Source organism: Rhinatrema bivittatum, chromosome 4, assembly GCF_901001135.1.
Source record: "Rhinatrema bivittatum chromosome 4, aRhiBiv1.1, whole genome shotgun sequence".
Classification (NCBI taxonomy): Eukaryota; Metazoa; Chordata; class Amphibia; order Gymnophiona; family Rhinatrematidae; genus Rhinatrema; species Rhinatrema bivittatum.
In genome coordinates, this window is record NC_042618.1 from 172,994,802 (window position 1) to 173,018,356 (window position 23,555).

At 47.1% G+C, this 23,555-nt stretch overlaps 1 protein-coding gene across 2 annotated transcripts in view; it reads right to left on the reverse strand.

The window, feature by feature from the left end:
- DNAI2 (dynein axonemal intermediate chain 2) overlaps positions 1-23,555 on the reverse strand; it is an 83,499-nt gene that overhangs the window by 58,379 nt on the left and 1,565 nt on the right. For both annotated transcript variants that reach the window (XM_029599245.1, XM_029599244.1), the window contains exons 2-3: positions 11,108-11,218; positions 9,521-9,709 (exon numbers count right to left, since the gene is read on the reverse strand). In XM_029599245.1, the coding sequence (XP_029455105.1) occupies positions 9,521-9,703 (183 nt within the window). In that variant the 5' untranslated portion in view covers positions 9,704-9,709; positions 11,108-11,218. The remainder of the gene's footprint in view (positions 1-9,520; positions 9,710-11,107; positions 11,219-23,555) is intronic.

Consider the following 23,555-nt stretch of genomic DNA (forward strand, 5'->3'; position numbering starts at 1 on the left):
AACAAAAGCGCTGTAGCTGGCCAAGGAAAGCATGCGCTCAGTCCTGGCAGAGAAAAACTTTGCCCACCTTGGTGTTGAAGTGTGCTCCCAGGAAGTCGAGCTCCTGCGAAGGCACCAGACAGCTCTTGCCAAAATTGATGACCCATCCTAGAGAGTGGAGGAGGTGCAGGACCTTGCCGACCGACTGTTGACACTAGGTCTCGGATTTTGCTCGGATGAGCCAATCGTCCAGGTACGAATTGGCTAGAACACCACCTCTCCGGAGCGCCGCCTCTACCACCACCATTACCTTGGTAAAGGTGCGGGGTGCAGTCGCTAGGCCAAATGGCAGGGCTTGGAACTAAAAATGCCGACCGAGGATTTTGAAGCGAAGAAATCGTTGATGATCCCATAGGATTGGGATGTGGAGATAGGCTTCCGTCAGGTCCAAGGAGGCTAGAAACTCCCCTCGATGCATGGCCACTATGACCGAGCGTAACGTTTCCATCCAGAAATGAGGGATCTTGAGAGCCCTGTTGACCATCTTGAGGTCCAGAATGGGTCAGAAAGAGCCTTCCTTCTTGGGAACCATGAAGTAGACGGAATAATGGCCTAACCTGTGTTCCGACATTGGGACCAGCAGGATCGCCCCTAAGCCGAGAAGCCGATCCAACGTCTGGTGCACAATCGCTTGCTTCTTCTGAGGCCTGCAGGGAGAGAAGAGAAACCTGTCTCTTAGGGGTCGCGCAAATTCTAAGGCGTAGCTGTCTTTTAGAATATCCAGGACCCATTAGTCTGAGGTGATCTTGGTCCACTCTTCATAGAAGAGAGATAGGCGACTTCCTATTTTGGGAAAGGAAGAGTGGACGGCAAGACTTCATTGGGTAGGCTTGGACGCTCCCCCTTGGGAGAGTGCTTCCCGGGCTGGACGTCGGCCCCAAAAGGAATGAGACCAGGCTTGGGACTGAGAGGAGGGCGCTCTCTGGTTCACCGGTCTGGTCTGTTGGAAGCGTCGCTGACCCCGGAAGCAGCTTCGCGTGGAGCTGAATGTTCTGGCTGGCCGAGGCCAATCCTCTGGCAGCTTGTGTACCTTATTCTCCCCGAGAGACTTAATCATCTGATCCAGCTCATCATTAAAAAGTAATTTGCCTTTGAAGGACAGAGAACCAAGCTTTGCCTTCGAAGAAGCATCCACTGACCAGTTATGGAGCCAGAGGAGATGCCTTGCCGAGACCGACAAGACCATTGATCTGGCTAGTACCTGCAGAAGATCATACAGAGCATTTGCCCCGTATGCTATGACAGCCTCTAGGCGTTCCGCCTGCTGTGCTTCCTCTGGGGGTAGGTCCTGTGCTCCCAGGAGCTGTTGTACCCATCTGAGACCTGCTCTTTGCATGAACGAGCTGCAGACCGCCACTCGAATGCCCAAGGCGGAGACTTCAAAAATCCTCTTCAGATAGACCTCCAACTTTCTATCCTGAACGTCCTGTTAGGCAGCACCTCCAGTGACCGGAATGGTGGCTCTCTTTGTGACCGTAGTCACGGAAGCATCAACCTTCGGGAGCTTGAGGAGCTCTAGGAAGTCCTCTGGGAGCGGATAATAAAGCTATTCATAGCCCTGCCCACCCGGAGCGATGCCTCCAGAGTGTCACATTCCCGGGAAAGCAATTCCAGTATCGTTGGATGGGAAGGAAAAATCTTGGCAGGAGGCCGAAGACCTGCTAGAACGGGGTCTCCTTGCTTATTCACGCTCTGTGGACCCATGGTCTCCAAAGCAGGGTCAACGTCCAATTCGTCCACAACATGCGGTATGATGGGATCTAGCTTGTCCCGCTGAAAAAGGCGCAAAACACGGGGGTCATCTCCCTCCATTTGTGCTGGGACCCTGGATCATCCAGATCTGGGTCCCTGAAGGGTCTAGAGCAGGAGCTGCGTTCGGGCACGACCGGAGGGGACACCAACCGAACTCAGGAGGGCCCTTGAGAGCCAACTGGTCCCTGGGAGCCTCCTGGCCTCTGATTAGTGACAGATCCTGTAGACCGTGAGGCACTCCTGGGAGTGGCACAGGTAAAGGGTCCACCAACCTGGGCACCTTGGGGGGATGGAGGAACTGATGCTGGATCCTGAGGCTGGCTCTGCCTAGCCAAATATGCATTGTGCATCAGGAGGATAAACTCCGCTGAGAATGGCTCCGGTAAAACCCCCGGGGGGGCACCGACGCAGGGGGCACTGAAGGAGGGTCACCCAGAGGTGTCTTATCGTTGGGAGGTGGGCCAGAATCAAGACCGGGGGGAGGGTGAATGGCCAAGGTCTGCACTGGCATCCTGCTGTAATGGTGCCAGCTCCCCTGCAGACAAAATGGACGCTGTTCCCGCGCTGCTCGGGAACAGGGCCGGCCTCCCAGACAGCGACTCGGCATGGCCGCGCGCCACGGCGCTGTATCGCGTTGACCGCAGCATGGGGGGAAACCAACTGAAGGAAAAATTCACCCCTTGAGGCTTCCTGTAGGAAGGCAGAAGGAGAGCGCAATTAGGCCGACTCCGATTCAAAGCACGATACCGGGTGCTGCAAAACAAAACTTTTTTTTTTTTTTATGACAGGAATGCCGCTTCTCTGTCTGTGCTGCCCCGAGGCAAAAATGGCTTCTCAGGGCAGCAAGTCGGGCTGACGGAGGGGGGGAAGAGATTGGACCACCAACTTACACCCCTAGTGAGAGAGAGAAAGGAAATCCCTGTAAAATAAATAGAAGAACAGAGAGAACTCACCCCAACAGCCAAACAACTTAAACCCCAAACATGGACAATGAGCCAGCACCCAGGGATCAGTCTGCAAGATGAAGTACTGCTGAGGAGGTAATTATGAATTCCCTCACACGAATCTCTATCTCTCTCTTTTTTTTTAAACTTGCTCCATCCAAAGCAGAAAGTCAAACAAGAAAGAAAAACTATTCTCTCAACACACAGAGGGGGAACCGCAGGTGCAACTCTCATCTGCTGAGTCAGAGGAAATACTGAGGGGACGCAGAGAGTGCACCTGCTTATAAGTGGGTGTCCTTTCAGTTTTTGCTCTGACTCCATCTGCTGGAAGGGGGACATAACCCATGGTCTGGACTGATCCAGGTATGTACAGGGAAAAGCAGTTTTTTCTGCTTTTCTGTACTTTTTTTCAATGCGCTCAGCTATTAACGCCTGCTCCAGGCAGGCATTAATAAAGGAAAATTAGTTCTTACCTGTTAATTTTCGTTCCTGTAGTACCACGGATCAGTCCAGACTGTGGGTTGAGCCTCCTTTCCAGCAGGTGGAGACAGACTAAAACTGAAAGGATATCCTATATGAGGACAGAGCCTATCCTGTAACCCTTCAGTATAACGAATGTCAAAACAGAAAATAACAAAACCAGAGTAGGATCAAGCAAGTAACCATAAAGCTCAATGGAGCAGATGTAGAACAATGTAATAGATATGGTATGACTAACCACTCTTGCATATACTTGGTGCTGGGCAACCAAGGCTTCCGGTATATTTGCTCAGTATTCATGCACAAAAAAGATGTGTGGAATCTACAAATCTACGAATCTGCAAGACAAACAAGCTTCGAGAGGACAGAAAAAAGACAAACAGGGAAGGGTGTCTGGACTGATCCGTGGTACTACAGGAAAGAAAATTAACAGGTAAGAACTAATTTTCCTTTCCCTGTACGTACCCGGATTAGTCCAGACTGTGGGATGTACCAAAGCTTCCCTAAACCGGGTGGGACTGAGACAGTCCCGCTCGAAGACTTGTAGCCCAAAAGAACCAAGAAGCGGAGCTTGCACATCCAGACGGTAGTGTCGATCAAAAGTATGCAAGGACATCCAAGTGGCAACACTGCAAATCTCCTGCGGAGGGACTGATTGACTGTCCACCCAGGAAGTAGTTTGAGAACGCAGTGAATGAGCCGTAAGGCCCTCGGGAACCGCCCATCCTCGACAAAGAGAGGCCAAGGAGATTGCTTCCTCACCCACCGCGCGATAGTGGTCTTAGAAGCTGGCGTACCCCGAATGGGCCCACTCCAGAGGACAAAAGATGAACCAAGACCCGAAAGCCATGGGTAACCTGGAGATAGCGAAGTAGAACTCGTATAGTATCAAGTTTACGGAAATCGTCCCCAGTTGCAGGGGAAAACGCAGGGAGTTCTGCCGACAGGATGACATGGAGGTTAGAAGAACCTTCACTAAGAAGGAAGGGCCCGTCACGAGGGATACCCCGGAATCGGAAAATTGCAAAACAAAAGGTTCCCGACAGGACAGCGCGTGGATCACCGAGATCCGACGAGCATAAGAGATAGAGACCAGAAAGACAGTCTTAAGCGTAAGAGCTTTCAAGGTAGCGTGACAGAGAGGTTTGAACAGAGCCGCACAGAAGGCCCGAAGGATCAGACTAAAACTCCCCACGGGCAAGCAGCCGAGAAGTTGGACGTAGATGCTTGATGCCCTTCAAGCACCAATCACATCGGGTGGCCCGTTCAGTGATGACATTTTACCGACCAGGAAAGAGCCGAGAGGGGAGAAGATCTTCTTGGGGAAGAGAGGACTAACAAGATCGGGGCAGAGAGCGCTGAGATACCCGACTCCGCACAAACAGCTTCAAACACATTCCAGATACGCGCGTACGCCAGGGAAGTCGACTGTTTCCGGGCCCGCAACAAGGTGAAGATGACCTCCTCCTAATAGCCATTGCGCCTTAGGCGTCATCTTTCAAAAACCAGGCCGCTAGACAGGAGTGATCGGCCTGGTCAAAAAATACAGATCCTTGACGAAGGAGCCGAGGAAAATGGTGTAGCCGTAGAGGTCCGTCCGGCGGTAGGTTGAGAAAATCCGCGAATCATGGCCCTGCCCAGCCACTCTGGTGCTACTAGAACCATGGGACCCCAGTGGAGTTCCATTCTCTGAGAACTTTCCCGACCAGGGGCCACGGGGCCAAGTACAGAAGGACGTCCGCCGGCCAAGGAGAGCCAAAGCATCTACATCCTCCGAGCCGTGTTCCCTCCAGTGGCGGAAGAACCAATTTGCCTTGGCATTGCAAAGGGTCGCCATGAGGCCCAGGTGGTGGGGGAGCACCTGTCGACGATGAGATTCATGGCTGCGTCAGAGTTCCCACTCCCCGGGATTGAGCGACTGACTGAGAAAATCGGCCTGAACATTCCCCTTGCCCACAATGTGGGAGGCCGCCGGGCACTGTAGATGTCGCTCTGCTCAGGCGAAGAGACGGCTTGTTTCCAGGGCCATCAGCGGACTGCGGGCGCCTCCTTGGCAATTGACCAGCCACAGTGGAGGAGCTGTCGGACAAGACCCGTATTGCCTTGCCGTGGATGAGGGGGAGAAACTCCAGAAGAGCTAGAAACATCACCTGAGCCTCCAACCGAATGATGTGCCAGTGAGACTGAGCTGCCGGTCAGATCCCCTGGGCGTACTGGGAGAGGCAGACCGCACCCCAGCCCGAGAGACTGGCGTCCGTGGTTACTATCGTCTACTAAGGGACTGGAGAGGCTTTCCCTGTAGCAAATGAGGAAGGGAAAGCCACCACTGCAAGTCAGCGATGGTAAGGCCCAAAAAACGGGAGGACTGTGTGAAACTGTTCCGACACTGTCTGCCAACGGGACAGCAAAGCTTTCTGGAACGGTAGCATATGAGCAAAAGCCCAAGGGACAAGGTCAATGGCAGAAGCCAAGGGGCCCGAGACCTGCAGGCAGACACAGGCCGCCGGAGAAGACAGCAAGACCCGACTCTGAAACCGACCGATCAACTCGGAGAGCCCGCGCGCAAGGGAAGAAGACCTTGCCCACCCGGTTGTCGAGGTGGGCTCCCAGGAACCCTAACTCCTGGGAGGGCTGAAGGTAGCTCTTGGAGAAATTCAGTATGCACCCGAGAGACGCGAGGAGAGGTAACACGCGATCCACCGTCTGCCGGCAAGAGCCTCCGCCTTGGCCCTGACGAGCCAGACGTCCCGGTAGGGGTGAACAAGGGTCCCTTTCTGGCGGAGAGCAGCTGCCACCACCACCATGACTTTGGTGAAGGCGCGAGGTGCCATCGCGAGACCAAAGGGAAGCGCCCTGAACTGGAAGTCCCGGTGGAGGATGTGAACACGAAGAGACTACGGTAGCCACGATGAATCGGAATATGGAAACACGCCTCTGTCAAAGCAAGTGAGGCGAGGAACTCTCCGGGGCAAAACAGCATGAGGACCACTCGCAGAGTTTTCATGTGGAAAGCGGGATCTTGAGAGCCCGGTTGACTCTTGTGAGGTCTAAGATCGGACGAAGACCCGTCCTGTTAGGGAACGTCGAAGTAAATAGAATACTGGCCTGCGGCAAGTTTGCTGTCTGGAACCGGGAACACCACGCCCAGACACAGGGGCCAGGCGGGGGTTTGCTCCACCGCTTGCCGCTGAGACCGACCGCACAGGGTAATAGAAAAAGGATCTCGAGAATCTCGAGCAAAGCGAAGGCGTACCCGTCTCTGAGGACGTCGAGGACTCACTGGTCAGACATGAATTTGACCCATGCCACGAAAAACAGGGAGAGTCGACCGCCTAGGAAGGGGACCGAGGAAAGAGTCAAGTGAACTTCATTGTGTGGCAGGCGTAAGGATGGAGCGCGTGGGCTGGCCCTCACGAAAGGGATGGCGCCCAAGGGAAGGCTGCGACCAAGACTGCGAGCAAGACGGAAAAAAACCCCCTGAGGAGTCACCCTGCCCGCATGGGGTTATACCGTCTCTGGTCCAGATAACGTGGACAAGAGGGTGTAAAGGAACGGGATGGTTTCGGACAGTCCTTCGGAAGCCTATGGACCTTACTTTCCCCCAAGGAATCCATAGTTTCTCAAGGCCCTTGCCAAGGAGCAGCTTACCTTTGAACAGCAACGTGTCCAACCGGGCTTTGGAGGACGGATCGGCTGACCAATGGCGCAGCCAGAGCTTCCGTTTGGTGGACCTAGCCGTAGCCATCGCTTTTGCCTGGACGTGGAGAAGGTCGTAAGCGCAGCCTCTGCCCACGGGGGCAGCATGAGACTGTTGCAAATAGGCTCACGCACCCCCAGCGCCAGGACATCAAAAATGCGCATCACATGAGCCTTGAGCATGCAGACCTGTGCGGCTTTAAAAGCCGGGAAACCCTCCTGTATTGTGATCACATAAGTAGTCCCCGGAGGGATTATTGCCTTTTGGTTTTGTTTTTTTTGTTTTTTTTAAATCTAAGCATACCTCCGGGAGGGGGAGCTTATCTAGTGCGTCTCCCGTCTCGGGAGCGTTCCATTCCCACAGGCGCTACAACTTGTGCGTGGGATGAGAGGGGAAGGCGATTGCCGGATCCCTGATTCCCGCCAGGACCGGGTCCATATCCTTGGGCAAAGAGGCTGTAAGGGGTGGAAGGGTATCCTCCTCCGCATCCGGATTAGCGGCAGGATCCGGGGGTACCGGATCCACCGGGAGGTTGGGGGAGGGGTACTCCCGAGACCACCCGCGCCCCAAGGGACCCCGGGGGCTCCGCAGCCGGTCTAACCATCAATGGCGCGGAGCGAGGACATTTTTTTTTTTGCTGGGGGGGGGCATGGAGGGGGGAACCTTCCTCCTCCTCCTGCAGGCTAGCTAAATAAAATCTTCGCAGGAGGAGGGCAAAATCAGATACAAAACGAGCCCTGGAAGTCCCGGGTGGCGGAGGGGAGGGAGAGGCAAGAGGGTGACAGAAAACCCATCCTGGGGGCCAGGGGGCTGAAATCGGGGGGTAGCTGCAAAAAAAATCAGCCCCCAGCCCCAGGGAGCTCCGAAAACGGAGCCGACAAAAAATCCAAAATGGCCACCATTCCCGGGCTTTCCCGGCCTGGCCAAGCTCTGGGGAGTTGATCCCTGGGCTAAATTTGCCAGCCCTGCCGAGGAGGGACCTACCCCACCCGGCAGGGAGGCAGAGGAGAGGTCCCCTCGCAAAAAAACACGAAGGGGCTGGCAGAGAAGAGGCAGGCTGCCTGCCGCGGCAAAGAGAGCCGCTCTGAAGAAAAAAAGGCTGCAGAGAAAAAGTTTGATTGACAGCCTGGAGGCCTGGAGTGAAGCAGGGGGGAGATCCTGCTGACTCCTGCCTGTCTGGCTGCTGGTTCAACCCAGGTGGGGGAGAAAGACACAGAATATTGGTCTGCTGCTGTAGATAAGTAATCCTTGTTACTTGCTGTAGGTAAGTAATCCTTGTTACTGTTACGTCAATGATATTTAATTGCTAAGTTATCTGTTAAACATGCTATTTGTTTTTTTGTTTCTTGTTGTTTTTTGCTCCGTTTAATATTTTATTGTAAAGCCTGTTGCTGCATTACTGTTTGCTGTAAACCGAGGTGATGTGCTGCACGTGCCGCGGTATATAAAAAAATCGCTAAATAAATAAATAAAATAAATAAATAAATATTAAAAGCACTGGGAGCACTTTTAAACTTAAGCCTGTTTCTGTGTCACTTTTTTTTTTTTGGTAAATAAACTGAGCACAGCAGCGTAACATTAAGACCCTTCGGCAGCCAGAGGGGGCGGAGACAAGCCCTGGACAGACTCGGTCCCCACACCTGGAAGCGGTAACGGACACTGACTATGCACTGCACAAGGGGCAAAGCCCCCCTGAGTCCGGCAAGAGCCAGGAGACGGAACCGTCTCCTGAAGAAAAAATCCACTACTTCCTGACTAAACTTTTTAACTTTATTTTAACAGGAAGAAAACAACTACAAAATCCCTAAGGAATAAGTACTTGCTTGATCCCAGAAGGAAGGAAGAGAAAGAAGGCTGACTAGCCTAGATCAGGAGACCGAAGGGAGACGTGCTGCACCTGCTGGAGACAGACAAATATTGGGGGGTTACAGGATAGGCTCTGTCCTCATATAGGATATCCTTTCAGTTTTAGTCTGTCTCCACCTGCTGGAAAGGAGGCTCAACCCACAGTCTGGACTGATCCGGGTTCATACAGGGAACTGAGCAAAAAATGTGCGTCTGAGACGCACATTTATTTTTTTGCATTTGGAATGAATAATAGCCTCATTCACATGCATTTGCATGTGATGAGCGCTATCTCATTCACTCCGCGTCAGACGTGCGTTAAATAGGCGCTGATCCCCCTATTGCATTAGGGGGTGGATTAGCGCCTATTTAACCCGTGTCCAACTGCGGGTTATACAGTGAGCTCGGCTGAGCACACTGTATTGCATCAGCCCCTTAGTATCACAGACCTTGTGTCACCAGCTCCCTTATCTTTTGCTGAGAGCTGCCATGTTGACATAAGTGTCATAAATGGCATCACAATTACTGGTTGGCATTATGTGTTTGTGCGATGCCATGTGTGACAAAGAAGCAGATGAATGTTTGCAGAGCTGTTCAAATAACTGTAAAAAAAACTAACTTAAATATTCATTTTCCTGCATGAGCACACGTATATAATATTATGTTTTGTCGTGTTGTCCCTGACACGTTCCTTTAACGGTTGTTTCCTTTTTTGCATCAGTCCCCTGTCAGAGAGTCTGGGATGTCTGAAGGGCAGATCTACCTCATGTTCGGACATGTCTTCAGAGCACTGGGCTGTCGTGTCACACGGGTTTTTCTCTATGAAGTTTAAGGCTTGGAAGGGGTCTGGGAGGATGTCCACATGCAGCTCGGCTGGGCGGTCTGAGAAGTTACACTGTCGGCCAAACTCACTCCGCTTTCTTGTGTAAATGTAAACGATCTCCATGGTTGCCTGCGGAAATTAAAAAAAAAAAAAAAAAAGAGAACAGCTGGTCACGTTTTTATCCGAGAGATTTGGGTATTTTGCTCTGCTTTTGACCCTTCTGCTTTTTGTTGTTGTCTATTTTGAGGCAGCCCCAACCACAACATTAGGTCCTTACATGAATAGGAAAGGAAGGTCACGTTGCCAGCCGCTCAGGTGGGCATCAGAAGGCAAGCACCCTCCCCCCCCCACCCCCCCCCCCCCCACAGACACACACACATGGCACATGAATGCTTGATTTACTAGTTCAGATTACCAAAGAGCATTTTTTCACATTTTACGTTTGGGGGGCAGATGGAAAGTTCACAACTTTCAAAAGCAGCCACACCACTTCAGCAGTCAAAATGCCAATCTAGATAAGAGCATAAGATGTGCCATGCTGGGTCAGACCAAAGGTTCATCAAGCCCAGCAGCATCCTGTCTCAATCTGGATTAGTAGGAGATACCAGGCAGATCCCAAAGAGTAGATCCATTCCTTGATGCTCACTCTCAGTGATAAGCAGTGGGTTTTCCCCAATTCCACAGGGATAATAATCGCTTAAGGGTATTTCCTCTAGGAATTTGTCCAACCCCCCTTTTAAACCCAGCAATGTGATCTCGACATCCTCTGGCAACAATTTACATAGCTTAATTGTGCACTGAGTAAAGGAATACCTTCCCTGATTTGTTCTAAATTTGATATTAGTTTCTTGGAGTGTCCCATATTCCTTGTGCCTATTCAAAAGGGTAAACAACCATTCCCTGTTACCCGATCCATCCCACTCATATCCCCTCTCAGTCGTCTTTTTTCCAAGTTGAAGAGTCCTAACCTGTGTAGCCTTTCCCATCCCACCCCCTTTATTATTTTGTAGCCCTTCTCTGTACCTGTCCTAGTTACACTCTATCTTTTTTCAGATGGGATGACTAGAACTGCACAAACCACTCAAGGCGTGGTTGCACAAAGTATCGATACAGAGGCATTATGATGTTCTGCATTCTTTTGCAAATAGATCCTAACATTTTATTTGCTACCCAATTCTTGTCCTGTTTTTCCCCACAAATATTTCCATGCTTTCATTTGGGTTATTTATTTTGGGGGGAGGGGGGGTGTTGTGACATAGAAGGTGCCACTTTTCATTACCGTCAATCTTTGTTTTGCAAAATCTTCCCCTTCCCCTTATGGTCATACCTTTTTCTGTACCAAGTTGTCCTTTGGGCTGTTTTGGGGTGATGCAAGAACAGGTGAATGACAAGGACCAGTCCAGCAGCACCTTACATCTATACTGCTAGTGATGGTGGTTACCGAAAAGAAGAGGTCATTGAAAACTTCAAGCACTTGCTTCTCCTCTGGGTTTGAAGGAAAAGAATGAAAATAAACAAGGGACTTACTGACTTTTGCTGCAACTGCTACTGTCAAGCATGGGCTGGCAAGCAAAGATCTGCCTGAATCCTTGGATATAAATCAGCAATCTCACTTGTTCAAAGTCCACCGGTAGACCACTAAAAAAAAAAACAGACCAGGTAAAGCGATCAGAGAGTAATCATAGCAATGGTCAAGTAGGCAACTTGTGCTATGATACTGAGCAGCCCAGCCATGGCCGGTGATCTGGCTCTGAAATTAAGGATGTCAGCAAATTTACGTCACAAGTTCTAGGAAGTGGCAGAGACTTGAGGCTGTTTAGATTTTTTAAAGTTTGATTAAGGAGCTTCCAAAACACTGCTCCTCATTCGGGCCAATGCAGTATGGTGCGCTCATCTGAGCGCACCGTTAGCCCCCATTTGGCAGCGCGTTTTTGACGCGCTATTTTTACCCGTTATACAGTAAGGGGTAATAGCATGTTGAAAACACGGGGCGAACCCCCCCCCCCCATAAAAACTAATAGCGCCCGCAACATACAAATGCATGTTGATGGGCCTATTAGTTATTCCCGCGTGATACAGAAAGTAAAATGTGCAACCAAGCCGCACATTTTACTCTCAGGAGTTAATTTCGGCCAGCACCGGGCAAGTGTACAGAAAAGCAGAAAAAATCATGGCGATATTAAGTCGGAGGCCCCAAAAATAAAAAAAAAATAAAAAAACAACTGCCTGCGGCCCACGGGTTGGAAAATGGACGCTCAATTTTGCCGGCATCCATTTTCCAAACCCATGGCTGTCAGCGGGTTTGACAACCGACGCCGGTAAAATTAAGCATCGGCTGTCAAACCCGCTGACAGCCACCGCTTCTGTCAATAAGGAGGCGCTAGGGACGTCTAGCGTCTCATTACCATGGGCTCTAATTTGCATACCTTTCCTTAGTGAATCACGCGCCCAGGAGAGTGGCCTGGGCGCGCGTCGGGAAAGCGGGCGCTCGCTGGCTCTCCCGCGCAGTTTACTGTATCGGCCCGATTGTTAGTTTTCATGGCCCCCAAGTAGGTTTGCTAATCAGTGTGACCACCATAAATATTCATGAGTGATGTCTGACAACTTTAGTCTAAGAAGCAGGCTCATTTGCTCATTTGACTGCCCTGTAAGCTGGATTTGTTGGCAGGCCACAAGGGGCAGTGTTGAGAACTGCACTGTGGGAAGGATGGTATTGGTCCCTCCCTCTCCAGCTAATTGTTGAAATGTAAGAAATATACAAACCAACTATGAATGTGGATTAACAATATTGTCAAGTGACATTTCTAAAAGATACATTGTGTTACTGCGTTGTTAATCATTTCTATCTTGTTTCCTATCTCTTTCATTTCATTTTAGCCAATTGGGTTTTGTCTCTTTTCTTAAAATAAAAGATGAACAGTTTAGGCCTATGACAGGGGCGGTTCTATAATGAGGCAGGGTGAAGTGGCTGCTTCAGGCGGCAGAAATTTGAGGCGGCAAAAAAATGCCTCTTTCAGAACGTAACTGTGGCATCCGCCTCACACTGCCTGCCCCTACTGCGGCTGAGGGATGCTGCGGGCTGCTGCGGGCCGGACAGGCAGGATGTTGCTGCAGGCCACCGCCACCAGAGGCCAGGCCGGCAGTGGCTGAGACAGGCGGGATGCTGCTGCGGGCCGGCCAGGCCGGTGGCGGCTGAAGAAGGGAGCAAGGAGTGGGGTGAGGGGGCCGCAGGGGGCAGGGTGAGAGGGGGCACCATCTTGTCCCTCGCCTCAGGTGGCAGATTGCCTTGAGCCACCCCTGGCTATGATATGCAGGAGGCAGGCATGCCGAGTCTCACGTCACACATCAGTAGGGGATCTCACACTCTCACGCTGTGAGCCCCTTCTCTCACAAATCTGAACTGCGGCAGTGCTGTGATGATGATGCGCCCACAGGGTTCCCACCCCTCACGCATGGTGGTGCCAAACAGCATGCCCGGCAGGCCAGAGGAGGTGAAGGCGAGGCAAGCAGTGAAAGGAAAGAGAGAGGGAGTGAAAACTCACTCTCCCTCCTCCCCTCCTTTCTCAGTGAGAAGGGAGGGGAGAAAAGGGGAGCTGAACTGAGTAACTGAAAGATAAGTAAAAGGAATGGAGGGAGTTGTGAGTGAGGGGAAGTGTGAGTAAGAGGGAAGAGAAGGGAGTGGGAAGGGGGAAGGTAAGAGGTATAAGTGAGGGGAAGGGGGATGTGAGAGGGGAGGGAAACGAAGAAAGAGGATTATGAGAGGGAAGGGGATGAGAGGGGTGAGAGAAGATTAAGAAAAGAGGGTGAGTTAGTGAGAGGGAAGGTAGAGAGGGATGGGGAAAAGCAAAGGGGAATGATGACTGAGAAGGAAGCAGAAGGAGCAGTGCTGGCCCACGCACGAGAGGAAAGAGGAATAGTCCTGTCAGCTGTGTGGGCTAGAGGTGGAGGCTGCCACAATTTGTGCATTATGGAGGAGGAAAAGAGTGTGTGTGTGAGAGAGAGAGAGAGACAGAGTAGTTAAATCACAAGCAGATTGTGATAAATTGCAGGAAGACCTTGTGAGACTGGAAAATTGGGCATCCAAATGGCAGATGAAATTTAATGTGGATAAGTGCAAGGTGATGCATATAGGGAAAAATAACCCATGCTATAATTACACGATGTTGGGTTCCATATTAGGTGCTACAACCCAAGAAAGAGATCTAGGTGTCATAGTGGATAACACATTGAAATCGTCGGTTCAGTGTGCTGCGGCAGTCAAAAAAGCAAACAGAATGTTGGGAATTATTAGAAAAGGAATGATGAATAAAACGGAAAATGTCATAATGCCTCTGTATCGCTCCATGGTGAGACCGCACCTTGAATACCTTGAGTGCGTATATACGAGAGAATGAAAATGTGTGTATAAGTGAAAGTATACAAGAGAGGGCAAGGTATGTGCATCCCCCTTCTCCCCCAGCTAATCCAGGACAATCTCAAGGTTAGAAATCAAAAGTTGCCAAGTATGGAGAGTGGGGAATTTCTTTTATCCTTATTAGTTTTAATTATTGGGTATTAATTGATATGGCTGCTCTTTTGAAATATTTTATTAATTTTTGGGAACTTTCTAAATATTTTTATGAGTTCAATTATTGAATGTTCTATTTGTCATCAGTTTTGAAATATTATTTTTCTTGATATGATTTTATTATTATGATTGATATTTTATATTTCTTTCTTTTGTTCTTTGATGTTATATGAGGAATGGTGATGTTTCGTTTTTTTCATTGTTGCATTGCATACAGAGTCTGGCTTGTTGTGGTTTCCAGTTCAGTTTTTGTCTGCATCTCTTTTTGTATTTTATGGTCTGTTTATTCTGTATTTGGTGAAGGTCTCTCTGTGTTCTGTGAGCATGTTGTTTCTGTGTAGGGATCTATAATGCATGGGTTATTCTGTTTTCCCAAAAGGAGGTATATTGGTGTTATAGCCTGGTGTATTATTTACAGTGTTGCCTTTTTATAGGTAGGATTGTTACTATTTGAGTGGTAGCAATTAGTACTGTTTCAGTATAGGAGCTTTACTGTATTGTAATTGTTTATTCATGGCTTTCTGAGTGCCCCCTCCACACCCAACAGATGTTACAATAGGCTTAATGCCATATGGGTTCAAATGTCTTTTTTGTTTTTTTTGCAGGGTTTTATGGTCAGCATAACAGTCCTGCATATAAATATAATATACATGTTATTTTAAATGATATTTTTACCTCAGAAGATTGTACTTTGAATGTCCTTTTTCATGTAAAATCTGTACAAAAATGCATAATTTTTAACTCTGTGTGGAGAGAGCCATGGGGACAAGGGAGGGAGGGGGTGCAAGGCTATAAGTTTCGCCTAAGACGTCTAATACCTTGCATTGGCCCTGGTCTGGAGCCACATGCAGACAGTGCACAAGGAGAGAAAAGGGAGATCACAGTAGTGCCTACAGCCACACACAGGCAGAGAGAGGAAACTAACAGGCTGATGCAATACCGTGCACTGTGGCTCACCACACTATTGGACATGCATTTTGGACGTGCGTCCATAACCCCTGATGCAAAACGGGGGTTAACACATCCAAAACACACGTCCAATTGAGTGCATACGTAATAGCGTTTATCACATGTAAATTCATGTTGATGAGCCTATTACCTATTTCTCCCGATTCAAAAAAAAAAATGTGTACCCGACGCGTTTTCAGTTCCTCTGACTTAATATTGTTCCAATATTATGTTAGAGGAACCGAAATAGGAGAATTAAAAAAAAAAAAATTGTGCCAGCGGTCAGGTTAGGAAAAGGTACACTCAATTAACGAGCATCAGCCACAGGTTAGGAAACAGACACGCATAAAATTGAGCACCCATTTTTCTAACATGACCTCCACTTGTCCTGGGCACCTGCTGCCAAGGATGTGGTAGGGGTGCACAATTTCCCCTAGCACCTCCTTTTTACCATGGCACCCGATTAAATTGGGTGCCCAGAATAGATGGATCAGCATGCGTTAAAGGAGTGGGCGCTTAATCATGAGTGCCCATTTAACACGTGCCGATATTGCATCGGCCTGTCAGAGAGCAGGAGACTGGGAGCTGGGAGGGAGGTCAGTGATATATTCCCTAAATTGTTGAGCACAGCAGAGTCTAACTGTGTTTACTGTCCCGTAACAAGGAAAGCGCCAACTGTTTCCCATGGTACAGAGAGCAGCCAACCGATACCCCAGACACATCATCTGAAAAATCTCAGTCTTTAGCCTACAGTTTCACTAATTGGGATGGACTATCCTTGGTATCTCTACGATTGCGAAGTCAATCCCGTTTTCTCAATTTCCATATGTGAAAACACATCAGATACTTTCAAATGTCCACTTTACCAACCTTGATGATGCCCCTTTAATAAGCCCTTCTTGAGATAGGGCAGCAGCAGGCCTGGCACTTCTGGATGTTAAAATTGTGCAATCGCATAAGGTGGTATACCAGGGTAGGGGTGATGATGGCGAGAGTGGTGGAAGTGAAGAAGTGGCCAAGAAAAGCAAACATAGTCCATGGCCTAAAAGTAAAGAATCACCTGAGCTAAAGAATTTCATATCCCTATCAACTGAAAAGCAGAATTTTAATACAAACAAAAAATGCACTTTGAAATGTCTGTATGCCAATGCCAGAAGTCTAAGAAATAAGAAAGGAAAGTTAGAATGTATAGTAGTGAAGGATGAGATAGACATAATTGGCATCTCAGAGACCTGGTGGAAGGAGGATAAACAATGGGACAGTGCTATATCATGGTACATTATATTGCAATAATAGGAGGATCAACTTGGTAGGGGTGTGGCACTTTATGTCCGGGAGGGTATACAGTCCCTCAGGATAAAGATCATACTAGAGACTAAATCCTCGGTAGAATCTATATGGGTAAAAATCCCATGTGTGTTGGGTAAGAGTATAATGATAGGAATATACTACCATACACCTGGCCAAAATGGTCAGACAGATGATGATATGCTAAGAGAAATCAGGGAAGCTAACCAATTTGGCAGTGCAATAATAATGGGAGATTTCAATTACCCCAATATTGACTGGCTAAATGTAACATCAGGTAAACTCTTCTGGTAGCACTACTAGAGAGAAAATCAAACATTCCCCTACTGCTTAGACAATATCATAAATATGGGAATCATATATTGTGTTTCATGTTATTAAACAAATACAAAGAAGAATGTTTTTAAAATACATCAATTCATACCACAAGAGTAAATATCAGTATACAAATTTTTTTTTATATTGTTATACATTAAGTAGAATATTCACACTGTATACTCAGATACATATATCACAGTCAATAATTACTCATAACACTGTGCTTGTGTAATTACTGGACATATTCAATTGTGAGCAAGCGTTATATTAATTGATTTTTGATGTTATTGATGTTTTAATATAACGCTTGTTCACAATTGAATATGTCCAGTAATTACACAAGCACAGTGTTATGAGTAATTATTGACTGTGATATATGTAGGCTTCTAAGAAAACTAAAGTCATGGGATAGGAGGCGATGTCCTTTCGTGGATTACAAACTGGTTAAAAGACAGGAAAAGGAAAGTAGTATTAAATGGTCAGTTTTCTCAGTAGAAAAAGGTAAACAGTGGAGTGCCTCAGGGATCTGTACTTGGACCGGTGCTTTTCAATATATTTATAAATGATCTGGAAAGGAATACGACGAGTGAGGTAATCAAATTTGCAGATGATACAAAATTATTCAGAGTAGTTAAATCACAAGCAGATTGTGATAAATTGCAGGAGGACCTTGTGAGACTGGAAGATTGGGCATCCAAAAGGCAGATGAAATTTAATGTGGACAAGTGCAAGGTGCTGCATATAGGGAAAAATAACCCATGCTATAGTTACATGATGTTAGGTTCCATATTGTTGCGTTCGTGCCTGCTCTTGCCCTCGCTCCACCCTCTCTACCTCTGTGGCGACTCCCTTCGGTTCTGACGGACAGATGCTGCCGTTGCTTCTCCTCGCCACTTCTCTCCGGAATCCCCAGGCTGGCCTGACCTGCGGATCCGCCATGTTCCTGATGACGTAAGGGCGCGCGCTCTGAACTTTGTACCAGCAAGGGCACGAACCTCGGGGGCGTCCCCCGTAGTGACGTCATCTGCTTCCAACTTAAAAGGTCTTCGCTTACGCTTGCGAATCGAGTTAGCAAGGAGTTAGGCAGGGATCATCTCGACCCGCTTCATTCTCTGCTACTCTGCCTCCACAACTTACCAGGGGTACCCGCTCCTCTGGGGCCCCGCTCTCTCTTCTTGATTTCAGATTGCTAATACAGGATCCGGTACTCGCTCCTCGAGGGCCTACGTCCCTGAACACTCAGAAGACTCATATTGCCTGGAAGCGATCGCCGGCTGAATATTGTGAGTTTCTATTCAGACTACGACAGAAACCGGTACTCGCTTCTCAAGGGCCCATGTTCCTAGAACACTGAAGATTCTCTTCTGTCTAGACACTATCGCAGGTACAGAGATCGTGAGTTACTATCACAGATTGCAGATAGGAACCGGCACTCATTCCTCGAGGGCCCATGTTCCTAAAATCCTCCGAAGACTCTCTTCTATCTCAGAAGCTATCGCATACCCATATCTTGTGAGTTCTTATTTCAGTTTGCATACAGGAACCAGTACTCGCATAGAGGCTCTTGCTCCTGAATATAGTGAAGACTCTTTATTGCATAGAAGCCATTATAGAGATATACATCTGTGATGTACCATCTATTACTGGTTATGTATCCAGGATACCCTGTCTACTCACTACCTATAGTCTCTCTCTACAGCTCAGCAAACCCAGAGACTGCAGTTCCAGTATCTGAGGGACTTCAGCCCTGCCGGGCACATCAGCTCACTACTGCCACCTCTGGTGGTTCTACTAACTGTCTAATAAAGAACTATCTGTGTCTGTCTCCATACTCCAGCCTAGTCGGTGGTTCCTCTCAGAGCATCCTCCTGAGGGCGCTGTCATCTGCCATCGACCCAAGGATTCACCAATTCACATTAGAGTGCTCATCCCTCACACTTTAAGAGCTGACCTCTACCAGATTGCTAGCTCCTCCCCTCTGGGGGAGCAAAGCCTTAACAGATTGCTACCTTCTTAGCAAGATCCGTATCAGAGTACAAACTCCTCCTCTCTCGAGGAGTGGGCACCAAAAGATTGCTAACTCCGTCTACGGAGTATATCAGATTGCTAACTCCGTAGCCGAGTCACTAACGGACTGCTAACTCCTCCCCTCTAGAGGAACATACTCTGACAGATTGCTAGCTCCTCCCCTCGGGAAGCTGATCCATAACAGATTGCTAGCTCCTCCTCCTCTGGGGGAGTCGATCCTTAACAGATTTTTAACTCCTCCCCTCTGGGGGAGCTGATCTCTAACACATATTAGGAGTTTATTTATTTATTTATTTAGATTTATATTCCGCTTTTGCACTTTTACCACCCAGGAAAAAGATCTAGGCATCATAGTGGATAATACATTGAAATCGTCGGCTCAGTGTGCAGTGGCAGTCAAAAAAGCAAACAGAATGTTACGAATTATTAGGAAGGAAATGGTGAATAAAACGGAAAATGACATAATGCCTCTGTATCACACCATGGTGAGACCACACCTTAAGTACTGTGTACAATTCTGGTCACCACATCTCAAAAAAGATATAGTTGCCTTAGAGAAGGTACAGAAAAGGGCGACCAAAATGATAAAGGGGATAGAAGAGCTCCCCCATGAGGAAAGGCTAAAGAGGTTAGGGCTGTTCAGCTTGGAGAAGAGATGGCTGAGGGGGAATATGATAGAAGTGTTTAAAATCATGAGAGGTCTAGAATGGGTAGATTTATTCATTTATTTATTTATTTATTTACAATCTTTTCTATACCGTCGTTAAGCGGGTGCCATCACAACGGTTCACAATAGGGCACAAAACTATATGTTGCATAAAGTGTCTGGAATTCTAACTCTTAAACAGGTGCCATCAAAATACTGTAACATAATTTCACAATAAATATTATTTGGTGGGTGTTATAAGTCATGTCCAGTTTTTTCTTACTCCGCTATAAGATATTAGGGATGTGAATCGGATCCGATATCGGATCCGATTCTGGTTCCGATTCACATCTCTATAGATGTGAATCGGATCCGATATCGGATGTGAATCGGATCCAATATCGGATCCGATTCACATCCCTATAAGATATGGTACTACTTAACTCTAGTTCTTTGTTGTTTAAAAATAAAAAGGAAGAATTTAGAATATAAAAAATGAGAAACACATGCTTTAAGAAAAAAAGGTGTGTGTGTGTGGGAGTTTGACTGACCGTTACCAACATTTCCCTAGGTTCTCTTCTCAATTCTCTTTGTGGTATGCTTGCTTAAATAGCCATGTTTTTAAACTTTTTCTGAAGGTTTTGATGTTTCTTTGCTGTCTGATTTCTAAAGGCATATTGTGGGGGTCCTGCTAGGGATAGGGCCCTATTCCTTACTTGGGTTAGTCTGGCCATCTTGACTGAGGGAATAGTTAGCAGTGCTTTGTTTGCTGATTTCAGGTTTCTGTGGGGGGTATGTACGCGGAGGGCTGTGTTCAGCCACTCTGCTTTTTCGTCGTGTATTAATTTGTGTATGGTGCATAAAGTCTTGTACTGTATTCTTTGTTCAATGGGTAACCAGTGTAATTCTATTAAGGTTTCAGTGACATGGTCTCTTTTACTTTTCCCAGTTAAAATTCTTGCCGCTTTATTTTGTAGTATCTGTAGTGGTCTTATTGTGGTGTACGGCAGGCCCAGTAGGAGGGCATTACAGTAGTCAGTACTGGAAAAAATTAAGGCTTGTAAGACTGAGCAGAAGTTGGAGGCGTTAGTAGTGGTTTTAGTCTTCTAAGAGTCATGAGTTTGGCATATCCTTCTCTTACTTTTTGAGATATGTGTTGTTTCATACTTAGTTCTGAATCGATTATCACTCCCAGGTTTCGTACTTTCTCAGCTAGTTGTATTTTTTGGTTGTTGTTGAGTGTAATTGGGTTCTGAATGATCGCTATGTTTTTTCGTTCTAGGTGTAAGAATTCAGTTTTCTCTATATTGATCACTAGTTCCATTTGGTTTAGAAGTTGTTTTATTATATCTAGGTACATGTTAGCTAAGTTTAATGTTTTCTCAATTGTGTCGTCAATTGGGAGTATTAACTGAATATCATCGGCTAGATATAATGCGAAATTCCTAAACCTGCTAGCAGGTGACATAAAGGCAGCATATATATGTTGAATAGTTATTTACTCTTTCATGGAGGGGGCACTCCATGAAGTTAGCAAGTAGCACACTTAATACAAGAAACTTTTTTTCACTCAATGCATAATTAAGCTCTGGAATTTGTTGCCAGAGGATGTGGTTGGTGTAGTTAGTATAACTGGGTTTAAAAAAGTTTTGGATAAGTTCTTGGAGGAGAAATCCATTAACTGCTATTAATCAAGTTGACATAGGTATTAGCCACTGCTATTACTGGTATCAGTAGCATGGGATCTAGTGTCTGAGTACTTGTAGCCTGGATTGTCCACTGTTGGAAACAGGATACTGGACTTGATGGACCCTTCGTCTGACCCAGTACGGCAATTTCTTATGTTTCTTAAGAAAGGAAGCATAAAGAAGAGGTCAATTTGACTGCTAGTGGACATGGACAACCCATCCCACTAGTGGTGGAAAAAAAAGAGGCCTGTGCGGCCACCAATGAACCCCCAACCCACCAGGAGCTGAAAAAAGAAGAGAGGCCTGTATGGCTACTGGTGATCCCCTTCCCTTGGTAGCTAAAAAAAAGAGAGGCCTGTGTGGCTGCTGGTGGACCTCATCCCAGTGGTGGCTGAAGAATGAAAAGAGGTCCATGTGGCTGCAAGTGGACCCTGTCCCACTAGTGGATGAAGAAGGAAGAGGCCTGTGCACATGACCTAAGTGGAAGCAGAAGAGCGAGCCCGTTCTGCTACTCATTCTCATGTGCAGGCGTGAGTATGAGTGTGTGTATGAGAGGAGAGCGAATGGAAGCCTGCCTGGGTTGTATATGTATGAAAGAGAGAATGGGAGCCTGCCAGCAAAAAGAGGGGGTCTGCCTGGTTTGTGTATGCATGTGTGTGTGTGTGTGTGTGAGGGAGAGATAAAATGGAAGCTGCCTGGGTTTTGTATGAATGTGTGTCTATGTGAGTGTATGTGAGAGAGAGAATAGGAGCCTGTCTAGGCTCTGTGTGTGTGTGTGTGTGTGTGTGTGAGTGTGTGAGAGAGAGAGAGCAAATGGAAGCCTGCCTGGGTTGTATGTGTGTGAGAGAGAGAATGGGAGCCTGCCTGGGTTGTTTGTGTGTATGTGAGAATGAAAAAGAGAGAAAATGGTAATCTGCTGGGTTGTGTATATGTGTGAAAGAGATCATGAGGGGGCTTGCCTGGGCTGTGTGTGAAGAAAGTTTGTGCCTCCCCACTAATCTACAACAAGCTCAAGATGACTAGAAATCAAAAGTTTTCAGTATGGAGAGCGGGGAATTTTTCTATCCTTAAGTGTTAATTATTGGGTGTTTGATATGTCTGTTATTTTGAAATATTTTATTGCTGTTTAAAAAATGTTTACAACTTAAGAGTTCTTAATTATTGGATGCTATTCTATTTATCAGTTCTTTAGAAACATTTTTATTAGAATGGTTTTAATATTAAGATTGATTTAAATTTCTTGATTTTATTGTTTAATTTATGAGGATTTGTGATGCTTCTGTTTTTCCATTCTTGCATTGCATACTGAGTCTAGCTTGTTGCAGTTTCCAGTTCAGTGACTATCAAAACATTTCTATTTATACTTTATGGTTTCTCTATTCTGTATTTGGTGAGGGTCTATCTGTGTTCTGCATATGTGACCAAGGTGAGTTACTCTGCTAGTGTTTGGTTCCTGTGTAGGGTTCTATAGTGGCCTGGCTTGTTCTATTTCCCTAATAGAAGGTGTATTGGTGTTTTTGGGCCTAGTGTTGAATTTGCAGTGTTGTCTTTTCATAGGTAAAGTTGTTCCTGTTTGAATACTGGCAGTTAGCACTGTTTTAGTACAGGAAGTTTATTATTTTGTAATTGTAATTCAGTTTAGTCAAGGTTTTCCAAGGGCCAAACCCATACCCAACATACATTACAGTAGAGCTAATACCTAAGGGTTCCATGTGGGTTTTTTGCAGGGTTTTCTGGGTGACACAACAACAGTACATGAATTTCTGTACAACAAAATGGTGCTGGCTACAGGGCCAGTCGGTACCATTTTTACATACAGATAGGTGAGGCAGGAGCACCTGGGGATCACATCTGCCCAATTTAGGAATTTGGGACTTGCAGATGAGGTTAGATAGGTTCAGGGAGTGTGCCAGTTTTTAAAGTCTAGAAGGAACAGGGCTTTTTTTCAGCAGGGAAGGGGGGCCTGGGACAGAGTGTGAGACTGACAGTTTCTATTGGGAGTTGTTTATTGGAAAAACAAAAACTCATTGATGAAGAAACATAATGAGGAGGGGGGCAGCACATTAATTGTTTGCACAGGGCAGCAAAAGTGCTAGCATGGCCCTAAGTAGCAGAGTGCATATGGTGATTGCCAATAATGGGAAACCAAAGTCTCTTTCCAGAAAAGTGGGTCATATGTCAACTCTGGTTCAGTTATTAACCAGTCACACGGGCCAATGCAAAATCAGCGCACATTAAACGGGCGCTCATTATTAAGCACCCGTTCTCTTACTGTGCAATGCTCTACCTCTCCTAGGTGCCGCGGTTAAAATGAGGCACTAGGGGAAACTGTGCGTCCCTAGCGCCTCCTCGGTATTGGGTGCCCAGGAAAGGTGCTGTCAGTGTGTTAGGAAACATATTTTCCATACAAGCATCCGTTTCTCCCGCTACCGGCACAATATACAATCACAATATACATGGCCTGGACCGTGT